Raw genomic sequence first — 15855 nt, 5'->3', positions numbered from 1 at the left:
AAGAGGCTGCAGTAAATAGGGGCCCACAGGAATGGTACTTTTGGGAATGATATCAGAAAATTACTTGAAACGTCAGTCCACACTTGTCCTACCCCACGTAGAAAGCCTCTTGTTTCTCTTTCTCCGTGACTTCCAGCGTCGGGTAGCGTCACCTTTGTATTCCCTTGGCACCTACAAATACATAACTATTTGAGTTTTTAAGAAACCAGCACTTCCTTTTTTATTATTTATGCACACGTGTATCACACATGAGGCCAAATGACTTGGAAATTGTCAGGGGCCCCAGTAGTAGGGCATGTGTGCTAGCTAAAGTTGCATTTTCCTGTGACTTAAGTAAAAATCTATATTACATCAATATCTTTCTCATTGCATCGTAATTATTCACTTTTGAGACCATTTTTCCCTCATTAGACTTAAGATTCCTCGAGCATGAGAACCATGTCTGTATTTCTAGCACCCAGCCCTAGCTTTGAGAGTACAGAATAATGTTTGAATGCATGAATTGAATTGTGGGCCCCATCAAACCACTTGGTTGGGATGTGGTGTCTGAGTGATGTTTTATTTGAAAATACTCTTCACTCTTATGCACACCTATTTGATGGTTATTGCCCTCAAACAGCCACTGAAGGCAGAGACTCTGTCTAGTGGCTACTTTATCCCCCCAGCAAGCTCAGTGTCTGGCACAGGCAGTAGATCCTCAGATTTTTTGAGTGAACGCCAAGGAAAGTTTTGACAAGGAGCTGAGGAATAACTGAATAAGGCACGAATATGAAGTACATAGGCATGCTCACCAACAAATGTGTGAGCCCTCAAGCAGCTAAGCAAATATATGTAAAGTGAATAAATGAAACTATGTCTTAACTTATTTTAAGACAGCTTACCCTGAGGTCTCTGTTTCTCACGGAGTGTTAGTATCTTAGATAATTGACTGTCACAGTGAAGAGGAGAGGTGGAACGTTAGTTATCGCAGAATATTAAAGAAGTAACTGTGGATTCCAGAGTCTGAATCCTTCATTCTTTATTCTTTCTTATAAAACGTTAATTACAACTTGTACTTACGTATGTGCAGTTTGATGTCTTGTTTCCCACTGGACTGAAAGCTTTATGTGAGCAGAGACCATAGTTGTATCCAGCCTACTAGCCCAGACCCTAACATATTTATTTAGTAAATATGTTAGGTAAGTGCATGAGAGAATGCATGGAGGAGAACTCTTTGCTCATCCTGACCCCCAATCACTATTTTGGAGGTGATGCTGTAAAATAACCCAGGCAGCAGAAATGAGGAATAAATACCCTCCTTGGGGGGTACCTTCACTTACTTTTAAAAATAATTTAAAAATTGAGATGTAATTGACATAAACACCTTCACCTACCTTTACTCATATATTCTAATAATGAAACGAGTGAGCATACAGAGAATAGTCTGGTTTTCAGTGATGGGTGATGTGTTTTTACTATTTGGGTGATTTTGCAATTTATAGAATAAACTGAAGTATAAAAATACACCAGTGGGGGACACATGTACACCCATGGCTGATTCATGTGAATGTATGGTAAAAACCACTACAGTATTGTAATTAGCCTCCAATTAAAATAAATAATTTACAAAAACAAACAAAAAATACACCAATAGCATCAGTATAATTCACTGCTGCAGAGATGAATTTTCTAATTATGAGCATGCTAAGCTTGCTCATAAAACCTACATTGTTCCTTCTCTCGTCTTCCCAGTAAAACACATTCTCCAGTTTGAAGCTAGGGGTGGTGTTATCTATTGCTGAACTGAATTGTATTTGTGTATTTCTTCTGGGATTGATATCTGAACGTTAATGAGGAGAAAAAAATGTACCAGTTATTATGAAATCAGACTTTGGGGATTTATAGAAGGAACAGAATTTGGAGTAAGAATATATACTATCTAAAATTAGTTGTAACAATATTCTAAACATGCTAGGCTGTGTTCAGAATAGAACTTAGGAGATATTACATCATATCAAGTGCATTAGATTTAGATCAAAGACTCACAGAAACGAGTCGAGAGAGACCAGATTTTCTCTCTCTGAGGTGGTTCTTTCACCATTCTTTTCCCTTTGACAAACCTTCAATAGTAGAGAACACATGTACCCCAGTGTTCGTTGCAGCGCTGTTTACAGTAGCTAGGACATGGAAGCAACCTAGATATCCATCGACAGATGAATGGATAAAGAAGCTGTAGTACATATGTACAATGGAATACTACTCAGCCATAAAAGGAACGCATTTGAGTCAGTTCCGATGGGGTGGATGAACCTAGAGCCAGTTATACAGAGTGAAATAAGTCAGATAAAAACAAATATTGTATATTAAAGCATAAATATGGAATCTAGAAAAATGATACTGATGAACTTAACAGGGAAGCCGTGGTGACGCAGACATGGAGAACAGACTTGTGGAGAAGGGCAGGGACGCGGAAAGAGAAGGTGAAATGAATGGAGAGAGCAGCATGCAAGCATAATCACTACATGTGTAAAACAGATGGCCAATGGAAGTTTGCCGAATGACTCAGGGAACTTAAACTGGGGCTCTGTAACAACCTGGAGGAGTGGGAAAGGGTGGGGAGGTGGAAGGGAGGTTCAGGGAGGAGGGGACATATGTACACCTATGGTTAATTCATGTTGATGTATGACAGAAAACAAACCAATGTCATAAATAATAATGAAATACAATTTTTAAAAATGACAAATAATTTTTCCAGAAGAAATGTGTTAGAAAATGGGAGTCCTCTCCTGTTACAAACTTTTAAATAAATCTGAAACAAAATTTTTAACTTAAAAACACTGAACATTGTTCAGTGCACAACAAAAGATGATGTACTTTGTTGTCGTTCAGTCGCTAAGTCATTGTATCGACTTTGGCAACCCCATGGACTGCCTTGGTGACCATACTCTTTACTACTAAGCTACCTAGGAAGCCCATGATGTGCTTTAAAAGCACTTAATTGGGACTGTCAAAAGAAAGGTGAATTAAATCTGCTTAATACTAGTTACTTGGGTTTTCCAGGTGTCACAGTGGTAAAGAATCCACCTCCCAGTGCAGGAGACATAAAAGACTCGGGTTTGATCCCTGGGCTACAGTCCATGGGGTCACAGAGTCAGACACGACTGAACACACACGTCAGCTCACCCAGCTCAAGTACTAGATACTCAACCTGATTTATGATTGGCATCATGAACATGGATGCAGCATGTTTAATTTTCCAGAGTAAAGTGAATTTAAGTTAGACCAAACTATCATTAAATGGGGCAGCAGTTCTTAACCTGACGCTGCATTAGAATCACGTGGCAAGTTTTTGAAAAACCCTGATTCCCAAGCCTCACTCCAGACCAATTAAAAACGTTATCCATGAACTTATGGTTGAGGGGTGGGGAAGGGTGGGGAGGAGGGATAGGTTGGGAGTTTGCGATTGACAGATACACACTGCTGAATTTAAAATAGATAACACAAGGACCTACTGTAAAAAATAAGTAAATTTTAAAAATTCTCAGATAATTTTATTTGTGAAGTAAGTGTTGCGAATCACTGGAATGGGGAAATAATGCAAGGATAAAAATTCAGCATATTTGGTTCTAGTCCTGGCTTCTGCTTTCTAATATTTTGTTGAGAATTTTTGTGTCAGTATTTATAAGCTGTGTTGTTCTGTAGTTTTGTTGTGGTCTCTTTCTGGCTTTGGTATCAGAGTAACTAATAGAGTTAGTTGGAAAGTGTTCCTTTCTCTGTTTTCTGAAAGAGTTCTTAAAGGATTATTACTAATTCTTCTGTTAAATTTTTGGTAAAATTTGCCAGTGAAGCCATCTGAGCCTGAATTTTCTTTTGAGGAAGATTTTAAATTAACAAGTCAATCTCTGCTTTTTATACGTCTGTCTGTTTTTTGGGTTTTTTTTTTTTTTTTTTATCAATGTCAATAGTCTGTGCCAGTCTAGGAACTGGTCCACTTTATCTGAGTTATCTAATTTGTTGACATGTGGTTCTTCATGGTATCTCTGTTAACTTTGTTAATTTCTATAGTTGGTGATAATGTCTCCTCCTACATTCCTGATTTTCTCTCTCTTTTCTTGGTTGTTCTAACTAAACATTTATCAATTTTGTTAATCTTTGTAAACAGCAAATTTTTGGTTCTATTGGTTTTCTCTATTTTCTACATAATTGCTTTATAATTTAAAGCAGTGGCATCACCGACTCAATGGAGATGAGTTTGGGTAAACTCTGGGAGTTGGTGATGGACAGGGAGGGCTGGCGTGCTGCAGTCCATGGCGTTGCAAAGAGTCGGACACAACTTTTGCGTGTCCAACTTCCATTTAACTTTCATTTAACTTTCATTCTTCTGCTTACTTGGGTTTAGTTGCACTTCTTTTCTAGCTTCTGATAGTGAAGTTTTTCTTTATAGCATGAGTTTGAAGTCTTCCTTCTATTTTCATACAAACATTTAAATCTATGAATTTCCCTCTAAGCATTAGTTTAGATATATAGCCCATAAATTTTTATATGTTCAGTTCAAAATACTTTCTAATGTCTCTATTATTTTTCCTTTGACCCATTGGCTATTTCATGATTTCAGTTGCTCAGTCGTGTCTGACTCTTTGCGATGCCATGGACTGCAGCACGCCAGCCCTCCCTGTCCATCACCAACTCCGAGTTTACCCAAACTCATCTCCATTGAGTTGGTGATGCCATCCAACAATCTCATCCTCTCTTCTCCTCTTCTCCTGCTGCCTTCAATCATTCCCAGCAACAGGGTCTTTTTCAAGGAGTCAGTTCTTCACATCAGGTGGCCAAAATATTGGAGTTTCAGCTTCAACGTCAGTCCTTCCAATGAACACCCAGGACTGATCTCCTTTAGGATGGACTGGTTGGATCTCCTTGCAGTCCAAGGGACTCACAAAAGTCTTCTCCAACATCACAATTTGAAAGCATCAATTCTTCGGCACTCAGCTTTCTTTATAGTCCAACTCTCACATCCATACATGACTACTGGAAGAACCATAGCTTTGCCTAGACGGATCTTTGTTGGCAAAGTAATGTCTCTGCTTTTTAATATGCTGATTAGGTTGTTCATAGCTTTTCTTCCAAGGAGCAAGCGTGTTTTAATTCCATAGCTGCAGTCACCATCTGCAGTGATTTTGGAGCCCCCCAAAATAAAATCTCTGTTTCCACTGTTTCCCCATCTATTTGCCATGAAGTCATGGAACCAAACGCCATGATCTTAGTTTTCTGAATGTTGAGCTTTAAGCCAACTTTTTCACTCTCCACTTTCACTTTCATCAAGAGGCTCTTTAGTTCTTTGCTTTCTGCCATAGGGTGGTGTCATCCACATATCTGAGGTTATTGATATTTCCCCCTGCAATCTTGATTCCAGCTTGTGCTTCCTCCAGCCCAGCGTTTCTCATGATGTACTCTGCATATAAGTTAAATAAGCAGGGCAACAGTATACAGCCTTGACGTACTCCTTTTCCAATTTGGAACCAGTCTGTTGTTCCATGTCCAGTTCTAACTGTTGCTTCCTGACCTGCATACAGAGTTCTCAAGAGGCAGGTCAGGTGGTCTGGTATTCCCATCTCTTTCAGAATTTTCCACAGTTTATTGTGATCCACACAGTCAAAGGCTTTGGCATAGTCAATAAATCAGAAATAGATGTTTTTCTGAAACTCTCATGCTTTTTCGATGATCCAACAGATGTTGGCAATTTGATCTCTGGTTCCTCTGCCTTTTCTAAAACCAGCTTGAACATCTGGAGGTTCACAGTTCACGTATTGTTGAAACCTGGCTTGGAGAATTTTGAGTATTACTTTAGTGTGTGAGACGAGTGCAATTTTGCAGTAGTTTGAGCGTTCTTTGGCATTGCCTTTCTTTGGGATTGGAATGAACTCTGACCTTTTCCAGTCTTGTGGCCGTTGCTGAGTTTTCCAAATTTGCTGGCATACTGAGTGCAGCACTTTCACAGCATCATCTTTCAGGATTTGAAATAGCTCAACTGGAATTCTATGACCTCCACTAGCTTTGTTCATAGTGATGCTTCCTAAGGCCCACTTGACTTCACTTTCCAGGATGTCTGGCTCTAGGTGAGTGTGAGTGATCACACCATCGTTATTATCTGGGTTGTGAAGATCTTTTTTGTACAGTTCTTCTGTGTATTCTTGCCACCTCTTCTTAATATCTTCTGCTTCTGTTAGGTCCATACCATTTCTGTCCTTTATTGAGCCCATCTTTGCATGAAATGTTCCCTTGATATCTCTAATTTTCTTGAAGAGATCTCTAGTCTTTCCCATTCTATTGTTTTCCTCTATTTCTTTGCATTGATCGCTGAGGAAGGCTTTCTTATCTCTCCTTGCTGTTCTTTGGAACTGCATTCAAATGGGTATATCTTTCCTTTTCTTCTTTGCTTTTCACTTCTCTTCTTTTCACAGCTATTTGTAAGGCCTCCTCAGACAGCCATTTTGTTTTTTTGCATTTCTTTTTCCTGGGGATGGTCTTGATCCCTGTCTCCTGTACATTGTCACCAACCTCCATCCATAGTTCATCAAGCACTCTATCAGATCTAGTCCCTTAAATCTATTTCCCACTTCCACTGTATAATCGTAAGGGATTTGATGTAGGTCATACCTGAATGGTCTAGTGGTTTTCCCTACTTTCTTCAATTTAAGTCTGAATTTGGCAATAAGGAGTTCATGATCTGAGCCACAGTCAGCTCCCGATCTTGTTTTTGCTGACCGTTTAGAGCTTTTCTATCTTTGGCTGCAAAGAATATAATCAATCTGATTTAAGAGTGTGTTATTTAATTTCTCCATATTTTTGAATTTCTCGGATTTTCTTCTATTGTTAGTTTCTAATTTAATTTCATTGTAGTCAAAGAATGTACTTTGTATCATTTAAATTCATTTAACCTTATTGAAAGTCGTTTTATGGCCTAGTATATGATCTGTCCTAGAGCCCGTTCCATGTATGCTTGAGAAGAATCTGTGTTCTGTGGTTGTTGGGTGGAGTGTATTGTTCGAGTCTTGACGTTCTTGTAGATTTTCTGCATATTTGTTCATTATCAAGAACGAGGTTGATTGTAATTCATGAGTAGATAAATCAAGCATTCTTTATTCTAAATCATGTAAGTATCATGAAGTTGAATTAAAATGGAGAAATCTTCTAGTATTAGTTGTATCTTAGGAATACCAGGAATGACATCTAATTTATTTTCTAGTGTATTCGTCCTTTTTATTTTAGTATCTTACTATGGCGATCACTTTTCATCCTCATGAAAACTCATAATTTCAGACTCAACTCCAGCCAGGCCAGTCTGTCAGTTGATCATTTCTGGGTTTCTGTATCCTCCTTGGAACTAGGAGAACCTCCATGGCTTAGAGTCAGATATCTTAGTGGGGTTTTGGGGTGGGGAGAAAAGATTTTTGAGAAGGCTTGTTTGCCTTTTGCTCTCTTCAAGCATATAAACCTCACTGAATTTCTAATACAGCAGTGACTTTTTGGGCTAACTTGTAATATCTAGTCAAGGAGCATTTCCTTTATTCCCAAAATCAACAAGTTTATTTTGGAGCCTTTTCGTAACATAAATATTCTGAAAAGCTGCAGTCAAATTCATGGTCTTTTGATTATGTTTAAAGTTTCATATCCAGATTTAAAGAATGGAGAAAAAGATTTATCGGTGTTTGTGACAGAGCCGAGGTAATGGGACGTTCCTGCAGTCAGATTCTTCGTTGAAGAGGTCTTTGTCCTGAGCAAGGATGGTACACGGGCAGGGGTTTTGCTCTTTCCCAGTTATTCCTGTACTAATTCTTTGCTCTTCTCTTCTATTTCCCTCATAACTCACACTTCCCCTCCCTATTCTAGAAGTCTTGGGGAAACCAGTAATGGGTGAATACAAATGAGGTAGGAGCAACCTGCTGAGCTGCACATCTCCCTTCCCAGTAAAATACAGAACTTCTGACCAGTGGGAGCCACAGAGCCAGACTTGGGAGTATACCACCTGATAGATTCAATTGTTTGATACATTCAGTCCTTGGGCATCAGCCCTTGAATACCATTGGCATACCTTTATGGTCTTACCGGGCAGAAGAACGTCAGGTTCCTCCCCTTGCTCTAATTTCCTGAGTAGCCAGTTGTTCAAATAGCAGTTGATCACCTTTATTTGAAATAGGTTGAAAACTTGGTTCTTTTCATGGGGATGGAGAAGCTCAGGTTCCCACTTTCTGGTTTGTTTCTTTTCTTTGAACCCTTTACTGGCAGGCAGCTCAGCTGATTCACCAGGCATCAGCTTCAAAGACATCTGTTCATCTATAGATAATAGGCTGCTTGCACAGATGCATTTAAAACCAGATGCTATATTAAATTTGTGGAATTCGGTAACAGTGAAAGTATAAAGACTCGTGCTTGTACATAAATAGGTATTTTTGTTTAGTTTTTTATTGACTTGGGGACTGGAGAGGAAATCTAAATGGTGATATACACTAACATAGAATTTATCGCATTCCTACTTTTAAAAATTGCCTTGATCTAGCACTGTGTTTGAAAATAATCACTTGAACTAGTGTTAGCTTTATCTTGGTGAGGGTGGTTGTGTATTAAATTATGGTCTCTTAAATGTGCTCCTGATCTGAGTATCTTTTGCAGTGAATACATAATATATGACTCTTATGGTATTTAAATTATTGAATGATTTCTTCTAAAATGAATAATCCCAAGGCCTAGAAACATAAAGGCGTTTTATTTAGACTGCTTAGAATTAAGAGGAATTAAGATAGACTAAGGAAAGGGGAAATTCATGTAAATACTGTTTCTTTGTGGTCAGACATCTCAGAAGAAGGATTGTTGTATATATACACAGCCAAACAGATACCGTACACCATAATTCTGAATTTGCTGCTTATTTTCCTCCTTACAAACATTGTTAGAGTGAGCAGGGATTATGCAATGTATGAAATAATACATACCTGCTATCAGGTTGTAGCAGTACCCAGGGCATACTGACACAGGGTTAATTCTGTTACGTGAATGGGAAACTTGGTCAGATTGCAGATTAGACTAGAGTTTGGTATTAACTGCTGAGAGGCACAAATGGAATTTTCAGATAACTGAACTTTAATTTCACTTAGTTTGAGATAGAAAAGGTTTATTAGATGAATCTTCCCCTTTGAACTAGAGCCATTTAAAAAAAAACCAACTAAACTCCATGAATCATAGACTTAACCTTTTGCTTTCATGAAGCAAGAAGTTTTTCAGTCAAGAAGTTTGCATAATGGATTCCTTATGGCCCTATCTGTATATGGGTTTTTGGAAAGGCGCGCATTGCTATTTCAGAACTATTCTTGGATAATAGACGTATTTTTCATTCATTATTGTTTTTTTGAAGTGTTCAGACTTACTGCATTAGGTTTCCCTGTTCTCTGAAATGAAACAAGTTTGATACATTTAATCATTTTCCAGTAACTCATCTTACACTGGGCCTTAGAAACACTGTAAAAGCTAACAGATTCCCCTTTCCCCTCTTACTTTATTCTGCCTGGCCCTCCTCTTTCTTCCAAGGAAACATATGGCACAGTATTAAGTATTTCCCTTCACTTTAGAATCACAGAGACCTGATGTGAATCCTAGTTCCTGCACTTTTGAGCCATTTGACCTAAGGCAAAAGTTTAAAGGTTTGGTCCTTAGTTTTTCCATCTGTAAAATGGAGATAATAATTGTAATATCCCCACAGGGCTTTTTTTTTTTTTTTTTAAGTATGTCAGTCATTTAATATAGGACTGACACGTAGCAACACTCAATGATTCCTCTTACAATTTTATTATTACTGTTGCTGCTGATCTATAATTTATTCTGAAATCAAGTTCTTAATTTAAATTTATTTTACTGAAGCTGATCTCCTAGACTTCTTTGTCCCTGGCCTGAATCATCTATGTCCCTCAGCCCCTTTGTCTGTCTTGGCACAGAATGAACCCAGGCAATCACATTCCGGGCCTGTTATCTTAGCAGCACAGGCTTTCAGGAGACCCTGGAGAAACAGAGAAGTGGGGAGCCCAGGTTCTGGAATCAGAATGCTTGAGTTCCGAACCTGTTGTACCTCTATTAGTGGATAACCTTAGGGAAATTACTTAATCTCTCTGGGCCTCATTTTCCTTGCCTGTAAAGTAGGATAATAATACCTGTTCTGTCCATTGGTTCTATCAGTGTTAGCTATTAGTGTGACTGTTGCCACTTTTATCTTTTATTCTGCAAGGCTTTCTTAATTTTAACAGTGTTAATTTGTAAATGATAATAATACCCTCCTATTTAGATTTCTCTGACTGTATGTATCATCATTTAGAGATGCAGTTCAATTTAAGAAACAAATTGTCAAATACCTACTGTGTATTGAGTACTATTGGTTGGGAGAGCATCATAGATTAATAAGATACATTCCCTGTCCTCCAGGAGTTTACATTATTTGGGGGTAAGTATTACACAGGGCAAAATATCTCTATACTTTTTATAACAGATACAAGGTAGTTCATCGGAGGCCTGGAGTAATTCTCAGTTGGGAAGGTCAGGTGAAGAAGTGATGAGGTGGGCATTTCCAGGTGAAGTGAATTGTGAGTAATTGGACAATCCGGATTGTGGTGACTTAGAATGGGTGAGGGCTTCCCTGGTGGCTCAGATGGTAAGAATCTGTCTATAATGCAGGAGACTGGGGTTCAATCCCTGGGTTGGGAAGATCCAGTGCTATCACTGCAGCATGAGAAGATGCAGTAAACTTGATAAAATAGGAGTGTAAGGAGGTAGCAGAGTTGAAGTTGGCTTAAAAATTTTAGTGTTAGTACTGGGGAGGAGGATGGTGATACCATTAAAGAGAAAAAGGATGGAATGTTGATTAGATTTGAGGAGTTGGGTGGGGAAGAGATGGCTCAGCAGGTAAAGAATCTACCTGCAATGCAGAAGACACTGGAGATACAGGTTCCATCCCAGGGTCTGGGAAGATCCCCTGGAGAAAGAAACGGCAACCCACTCCAGTATTCTTGCCTGAAAAATCCCATGGACAGAGGAGCCTGGCGGGCTGCAGTCCAGTGAGTCACAAAGAGTCGGATAGGACTGAGCGACTAGGCACAAGCAGTAGGTTTTGGACCTGCTGGGTTTGAAGGTGGTCAGGAGACTGGTTACAGGTCTGCCATCTGGGGAGGCCGTCTTAAAACTGCTTTGTGGATGGGGAAGACAGACGTTAGGGTAATGCAATTCCACATAGATACAGGTCGCCCTCAGATGGGACTTGCAGGACCTTAGAATGAAGACTTATCACAGAAAGGAACTTCCCTTGGCCAGTGAGATCCTCTCAATCTTCCTTTTCCGAACATGTTCTCACTTCGCTTCTGATTGGAGGCCTTTGTCATTCCGCATGGTGTGCAGTGGTAATAATACCTTTAGGTTTCACTCACATTTGAAATAAAGATAATTGGCTTTTAACTCTAAAAAATTCCTATTAACTTGTTACATCAGGTGGTGTTGCCAGAGTAGAAATAGGAGAAAACCCCCTCATCACCCTCCCCTGGCCCGGATGTGCTTTGAATCACCTAGCTTTGTGTTTCACGTCAACAGAAGGCTCAAAGTGCAGAGGAAGAGGCAGAGAAGAGTTGTCTTAATGGGAAAATAGTTTCTGGCCGAGGGAAGTGCATTGCTTGGTGAAAACAGGTATAATTTTTAGATCCAAAAAAGAAGATTTTACAAATAACCAATACTCCCTGATCTGTAACTCACTACACTTAACTGTGATAAACATTTACCACCAGGAGGAAGGCGTAGAGCAGCTAGAAAAAGCCTTTTCTGCTGGGCAGTGGTCCTCATTATGTTTTCTTTGAGTTAAGAATTTGTGTTTTTTCAGTCCTGGAGGAGGACACAGTGTTTGTTGTAGGAGGTTTTGAGCAATAGGCAAGACTCTGGTACTTTGTGGATTGTTATCGCCCTGCAAGACCCTTCGCAACTTCCTCTCGCCGCCCACAGCAGAATACGGAAGCCCTGCTGTATCAGGCCACTTCTGCAATTACAGCCACAGTTACCGGGGATCCTTGTTTCACACTACACCCTTGTGTGTCGAGGCTTTCTGTGCATTTGAAAATGTGTCTTTTGTGGTGGAACAGCTGCCTGAGCCTTCATCTCCCCTCTCTCTCTGCTGCCCTGCAGTGCTGCAGTTGAAGCTCCAGCAGCGCCGGACTCGGGAGGAGCTGGTGAGCCAAGGGATCATGCCGCGTAAGTACCCCCTGCCTCTCAGCCCCTGACGGAGGTGCTCTGGGGACTCGGTGTGTGTACCCAGTGTGCCACGGGAAGCACCTAACAGAAAACAGGGCCACCGGGCTCGTTTTTCGCTCCTTTCTTTGTCACACTTTCCCAAGTTCAGGGCCTCTCACTTGGCCATGGTTAAGAGACCTGTGCTCATTGATCAAGTTCAGAAAAACAGCATTCGGCTTATGGGTGCCATTGAATCACCCTTAGCTTGTGAGCTGCACCTTTAAAAGGGTTTCTCCGCCCTGTGCCACTTCCCTTTGTAGGAGGAACAGATCGTGAGCTGGGGTTCTGTGAGGGAGCGCTCTCCCCTCGTGTGTTTAGCCTGAATGTTGGGGTGCTTGGGGAGGGATGGCCCTTTCCCACCTAGTATTCCAAGTCAGCCCCAGTTTTGTTTAGAGTGAGAGCCTCACATACCCTAGCCTGGTGTAACTGGAGTCATTGATGGGGTATTGTAGGGCGGGGCTCGGTGCAGAACCGCATCACTCGGGAGAAATAAAACCCATCTTGGAATCTATTCAAAGTAAGAAAATTTGCCTTTAATACCAGCAGCCTTATAAAACAAGCGGAAGCTGACACCAGCAGGGTTTTGCTCTTTTTGACATTTCTTTTTGAGTCATCTGTGGAGAGCTTAGGCTCTCCCTCTTCGTTTTTTTATCTTTGTGTGTTCCTGCTACTTGGGCACAGCTGAATGAAATAAAAATTTATATATCATTTACCACTTCCAGCTTCATAGTGGAAGGACTGATGTTTTAATTTTTTAAACCTTAACTCAGTGCCTGCTAACCTGCTGCCGCTGTATCTTGCTAGTTCTCACTCACTCATTCATTCACAGTATTTGGCTAACTGGTATGTGCCTGCTGATGCAGCAAGATAAACCCAGCTCCTGCTCTCAGGAGTTTTGCACTTACTAAGTAGACTGATAACATAACAAACAGGGAGACAAGTACACTAACACCGTAGCTTCAGAACATGGTAAGTGCTCTGAAGTGAATGTAACCGGTTGGCATAGTAACAGATAACAGGGATGAGAGGGGATCACTTTGAAGAAGTTGGTCAAGAAAGGCCTCCTCGAGAAGGAAATATCTGAGCTGAGATCTGAAGGGTTAGTTGGGGTCAGTCATTCAGAAGCAGGAAGAGGGCCCAGGAAGAAGGGAAAGCAAGTCTGAGGGCCCAGCGCAGTTAAGAGCCTGGCATGTTTGAACACATCAAGGAAGCCATGGTTGCTGGGCCTACTGAGTGAGGGCAGAGTGAGGGCCAGCTAAGATAGGCAGGCTGGGCGGGGCCAGAACTGGAGCCCTGTCAACCGCACGGAGGAGGTAGATTCTACTCTGACTGCAATGGGAAGCCATTGAAGACTTTCAAGTAAGTGAAGACAGGATCTGATTGACCTCGTGGGGATGTCAGATCCATTTCTAAGAGCTGGAACTTCATAGCACGTATAAAGATCCTGAGGTCTGTTTCTGTCCTAAGCATCAGCCAGGAGATTCAAGTCTCAAGTTTATTTTTTTTAAAATTACAGTTAACTACCAAACCATTTGCCCACATGCTGTCTCCTCTGACCTTGCAGTGAAGGACTCTTGTCCTTAAAGTGTGGGTCTGTTAATGTGCTCAGGTAGAGTGGTGGTGTGCTTTTATAAAACACTCCAAATCTGCCAGTCTCCAAACCTTGTAGAGGAACAAGTCACCCCGTGTCAGTCTCATTGTCCCTTTCGCCAAGGACATCCTGTGTTTAGGGTCTGCTTTTTGCTTGTGATAATTCTAGGTGCTCTAGAGATTAAAGAAATATTCAGCATGGGACCTGCCCTTAAGACACTTAACAGTTTATCTGGGTGGTAGGATTTGCCCATACACAACATAAAGAGCAGTTCAGTGCTGATCTGTGGGGTGCTGACTCTGATTACAGTACTAGTTCTGGGAACATAGTGCTGCTTCTCAGAATCTGTAGTATGTTCAGGATCTAAAAACCACTCAGAGGATGAGGGCCTTACATTTTTTTTGCAGCCTTTCATTTGATACCAGGGACTACTGGAGATAACTGCTTAGTAGGATTTATTGTGTCGCATTTCTTACAGTATTCTGTGCTGTTAAGACAAACGATGCTTGAATATTGCAGTTATCTGCTTAGATGTTTGTCTCTCCAGTTAGACTGTGAGCTCCTTGAGGAGATATCTTATTTATATTTCTGCCCCCAGTACCTGGCACTGAATGAATGAATGAATGAAGACAGCCAATTGTAAAATGGTATGTGTATGAGAGAGAAAGAGAGAATGAAAGACAGACAGAAACAGATACTACTTAACTGCAAACTTGTTGGAATTCTGGGCATGGAATTTGAAACAACACTCCTGTTCTCCCAGGAGCTCAGATTCGAAAATATTCTAAGTGTCTAATTGTGTACCTTGGGTGGTTCTCTGCATCTGTGAAGTGAGAGTAACTGCCCTTCCTATAGGAATAGAAACGCCCTGCTTCTGTGAGAATATTGCGTTTTCCCTTGTAACACAAGCCACCTTCAACGATGGGCACAGCTTGTTTTTCAGCTTTTCCAGTGAAGAAAGTAGGTAGCAAACTCTCAGATTGTGAGAGAGGGAGTGTTGAGGCCTAGGAAAAGCTCCAGGTGTGAAGTGCCCTGCTCCTCAGCTTACCAACTGAGGTGCAGACGGGGCCCAGAGTTCCCAAAGATGAGGTTCCCAGCCCCTCACCCTCTGAGTAACCCCACTTCCTCACCCCAGCCCCTCGCCACTACCGTAACTCCTGTTATAATCTGGGACATTCTCTGCCTCCCTGACACCCCCACCAATTCCATGGTCATCCTTTGCTCACGTCTTTCAAAAGAAAATGTGAGTAGTGCTGGGGGCAAATCGTAACTGATCAGCAATTTGTTGGTTATTGAAGACTGGGCGATCTGGAAAGATAGCGTCTGGTTTGAAGTGCCTGTTTCACTTCCATCTCGCTGGCCTGAGGAGTTTCTGAAAAGTGCCTTTATGTTTAAGTTACCTGTACAACTTATGAAAGTCGTTAAAGACCCTCACACCAGGGGAAAGGAGCAGTGTAGTCATGGCCGTGTTCTGCCTCATCAGTTTCTGTTTATGTCTTTTATCCAATTCATCTCGTCCCGATCTTCTGTAGCTCTGGGAAGAAAAACCCACCCACCTTGTTTCACAGAGCATTCCCACAGCTCCCACAGGGGTCTCTGGCTTCCAGTCTGGACATCATGTCTGCAAGGCACGATGTTTTCAGTGGCTGCCCTGCCTTCAGGGTTGTTGGTAGTTTTGCGTATTGTTCAAAGTTGGGCAGTGGCCTTCCCATAGATTTCAGGGGATTTAAGGACTTCCCTGGTGGCCCAGACGGTAAAGCGTCTGTCTACAATGCGGGAGACCCAGATTCGAGCCATGGGTTGGGAAGATCTCTTGGAGAAGGAAATGGCAACCCACTCCAGTACTGTTGCCTGGAAAATCCCATGGACAGAGGAGCCTGGTAGGCTACAGTCTATGGGGTCGCAAAGAGTCAGACACGACTGAGCAACTTCACTAAGAGCCTCTCAATTCCCATACACCTCTTTCTACTGCTTGA

General features: G+C 41.2%; 1 protein-coding gene across 2 annotated transcripts in view; it reads left to right on the top strand.

The window, feature by feature from the left end:
• Positions 1–15855, top strand: part of MRTFA (myocardin related transcription factor A) — a 176145-nt gene that overhangs the window by 124381 nt on the left and 35909 nt on the right. For both annotated transcript variants that reach the window (XM_010805772.4, XM_005207445.5), the window contains one exon: positions 12184–12249. In XM_010805772.4, coding sequence (XP_010804074.1) covers positions 12184–12249 — 66 coding nt within the window. The remainder of the gene's footprint in view (positions 1–12183; positions 12250–15855) is intronic.

The sequence above is a fragment of the Bos taurus genome, chromosome 5 (genome assembly GCF_002263795.3).
Source record: "Bos taurus isolate L1 Dominette 01449 registration number 42190680 breed Hereford chromosome 5, ARS-UCD2.0, whole genome shotgun sequence".
Taxonomy (NCBI): domain Eukaryota; kingdom Metazoa; phylum Chordata; class Mammalia; order Artiodactyla; family Bovidae; genus Bos; species Bos taurus.
This window is presented reverse-complemented; position numbering and strand designations above follow the sequence as displayed.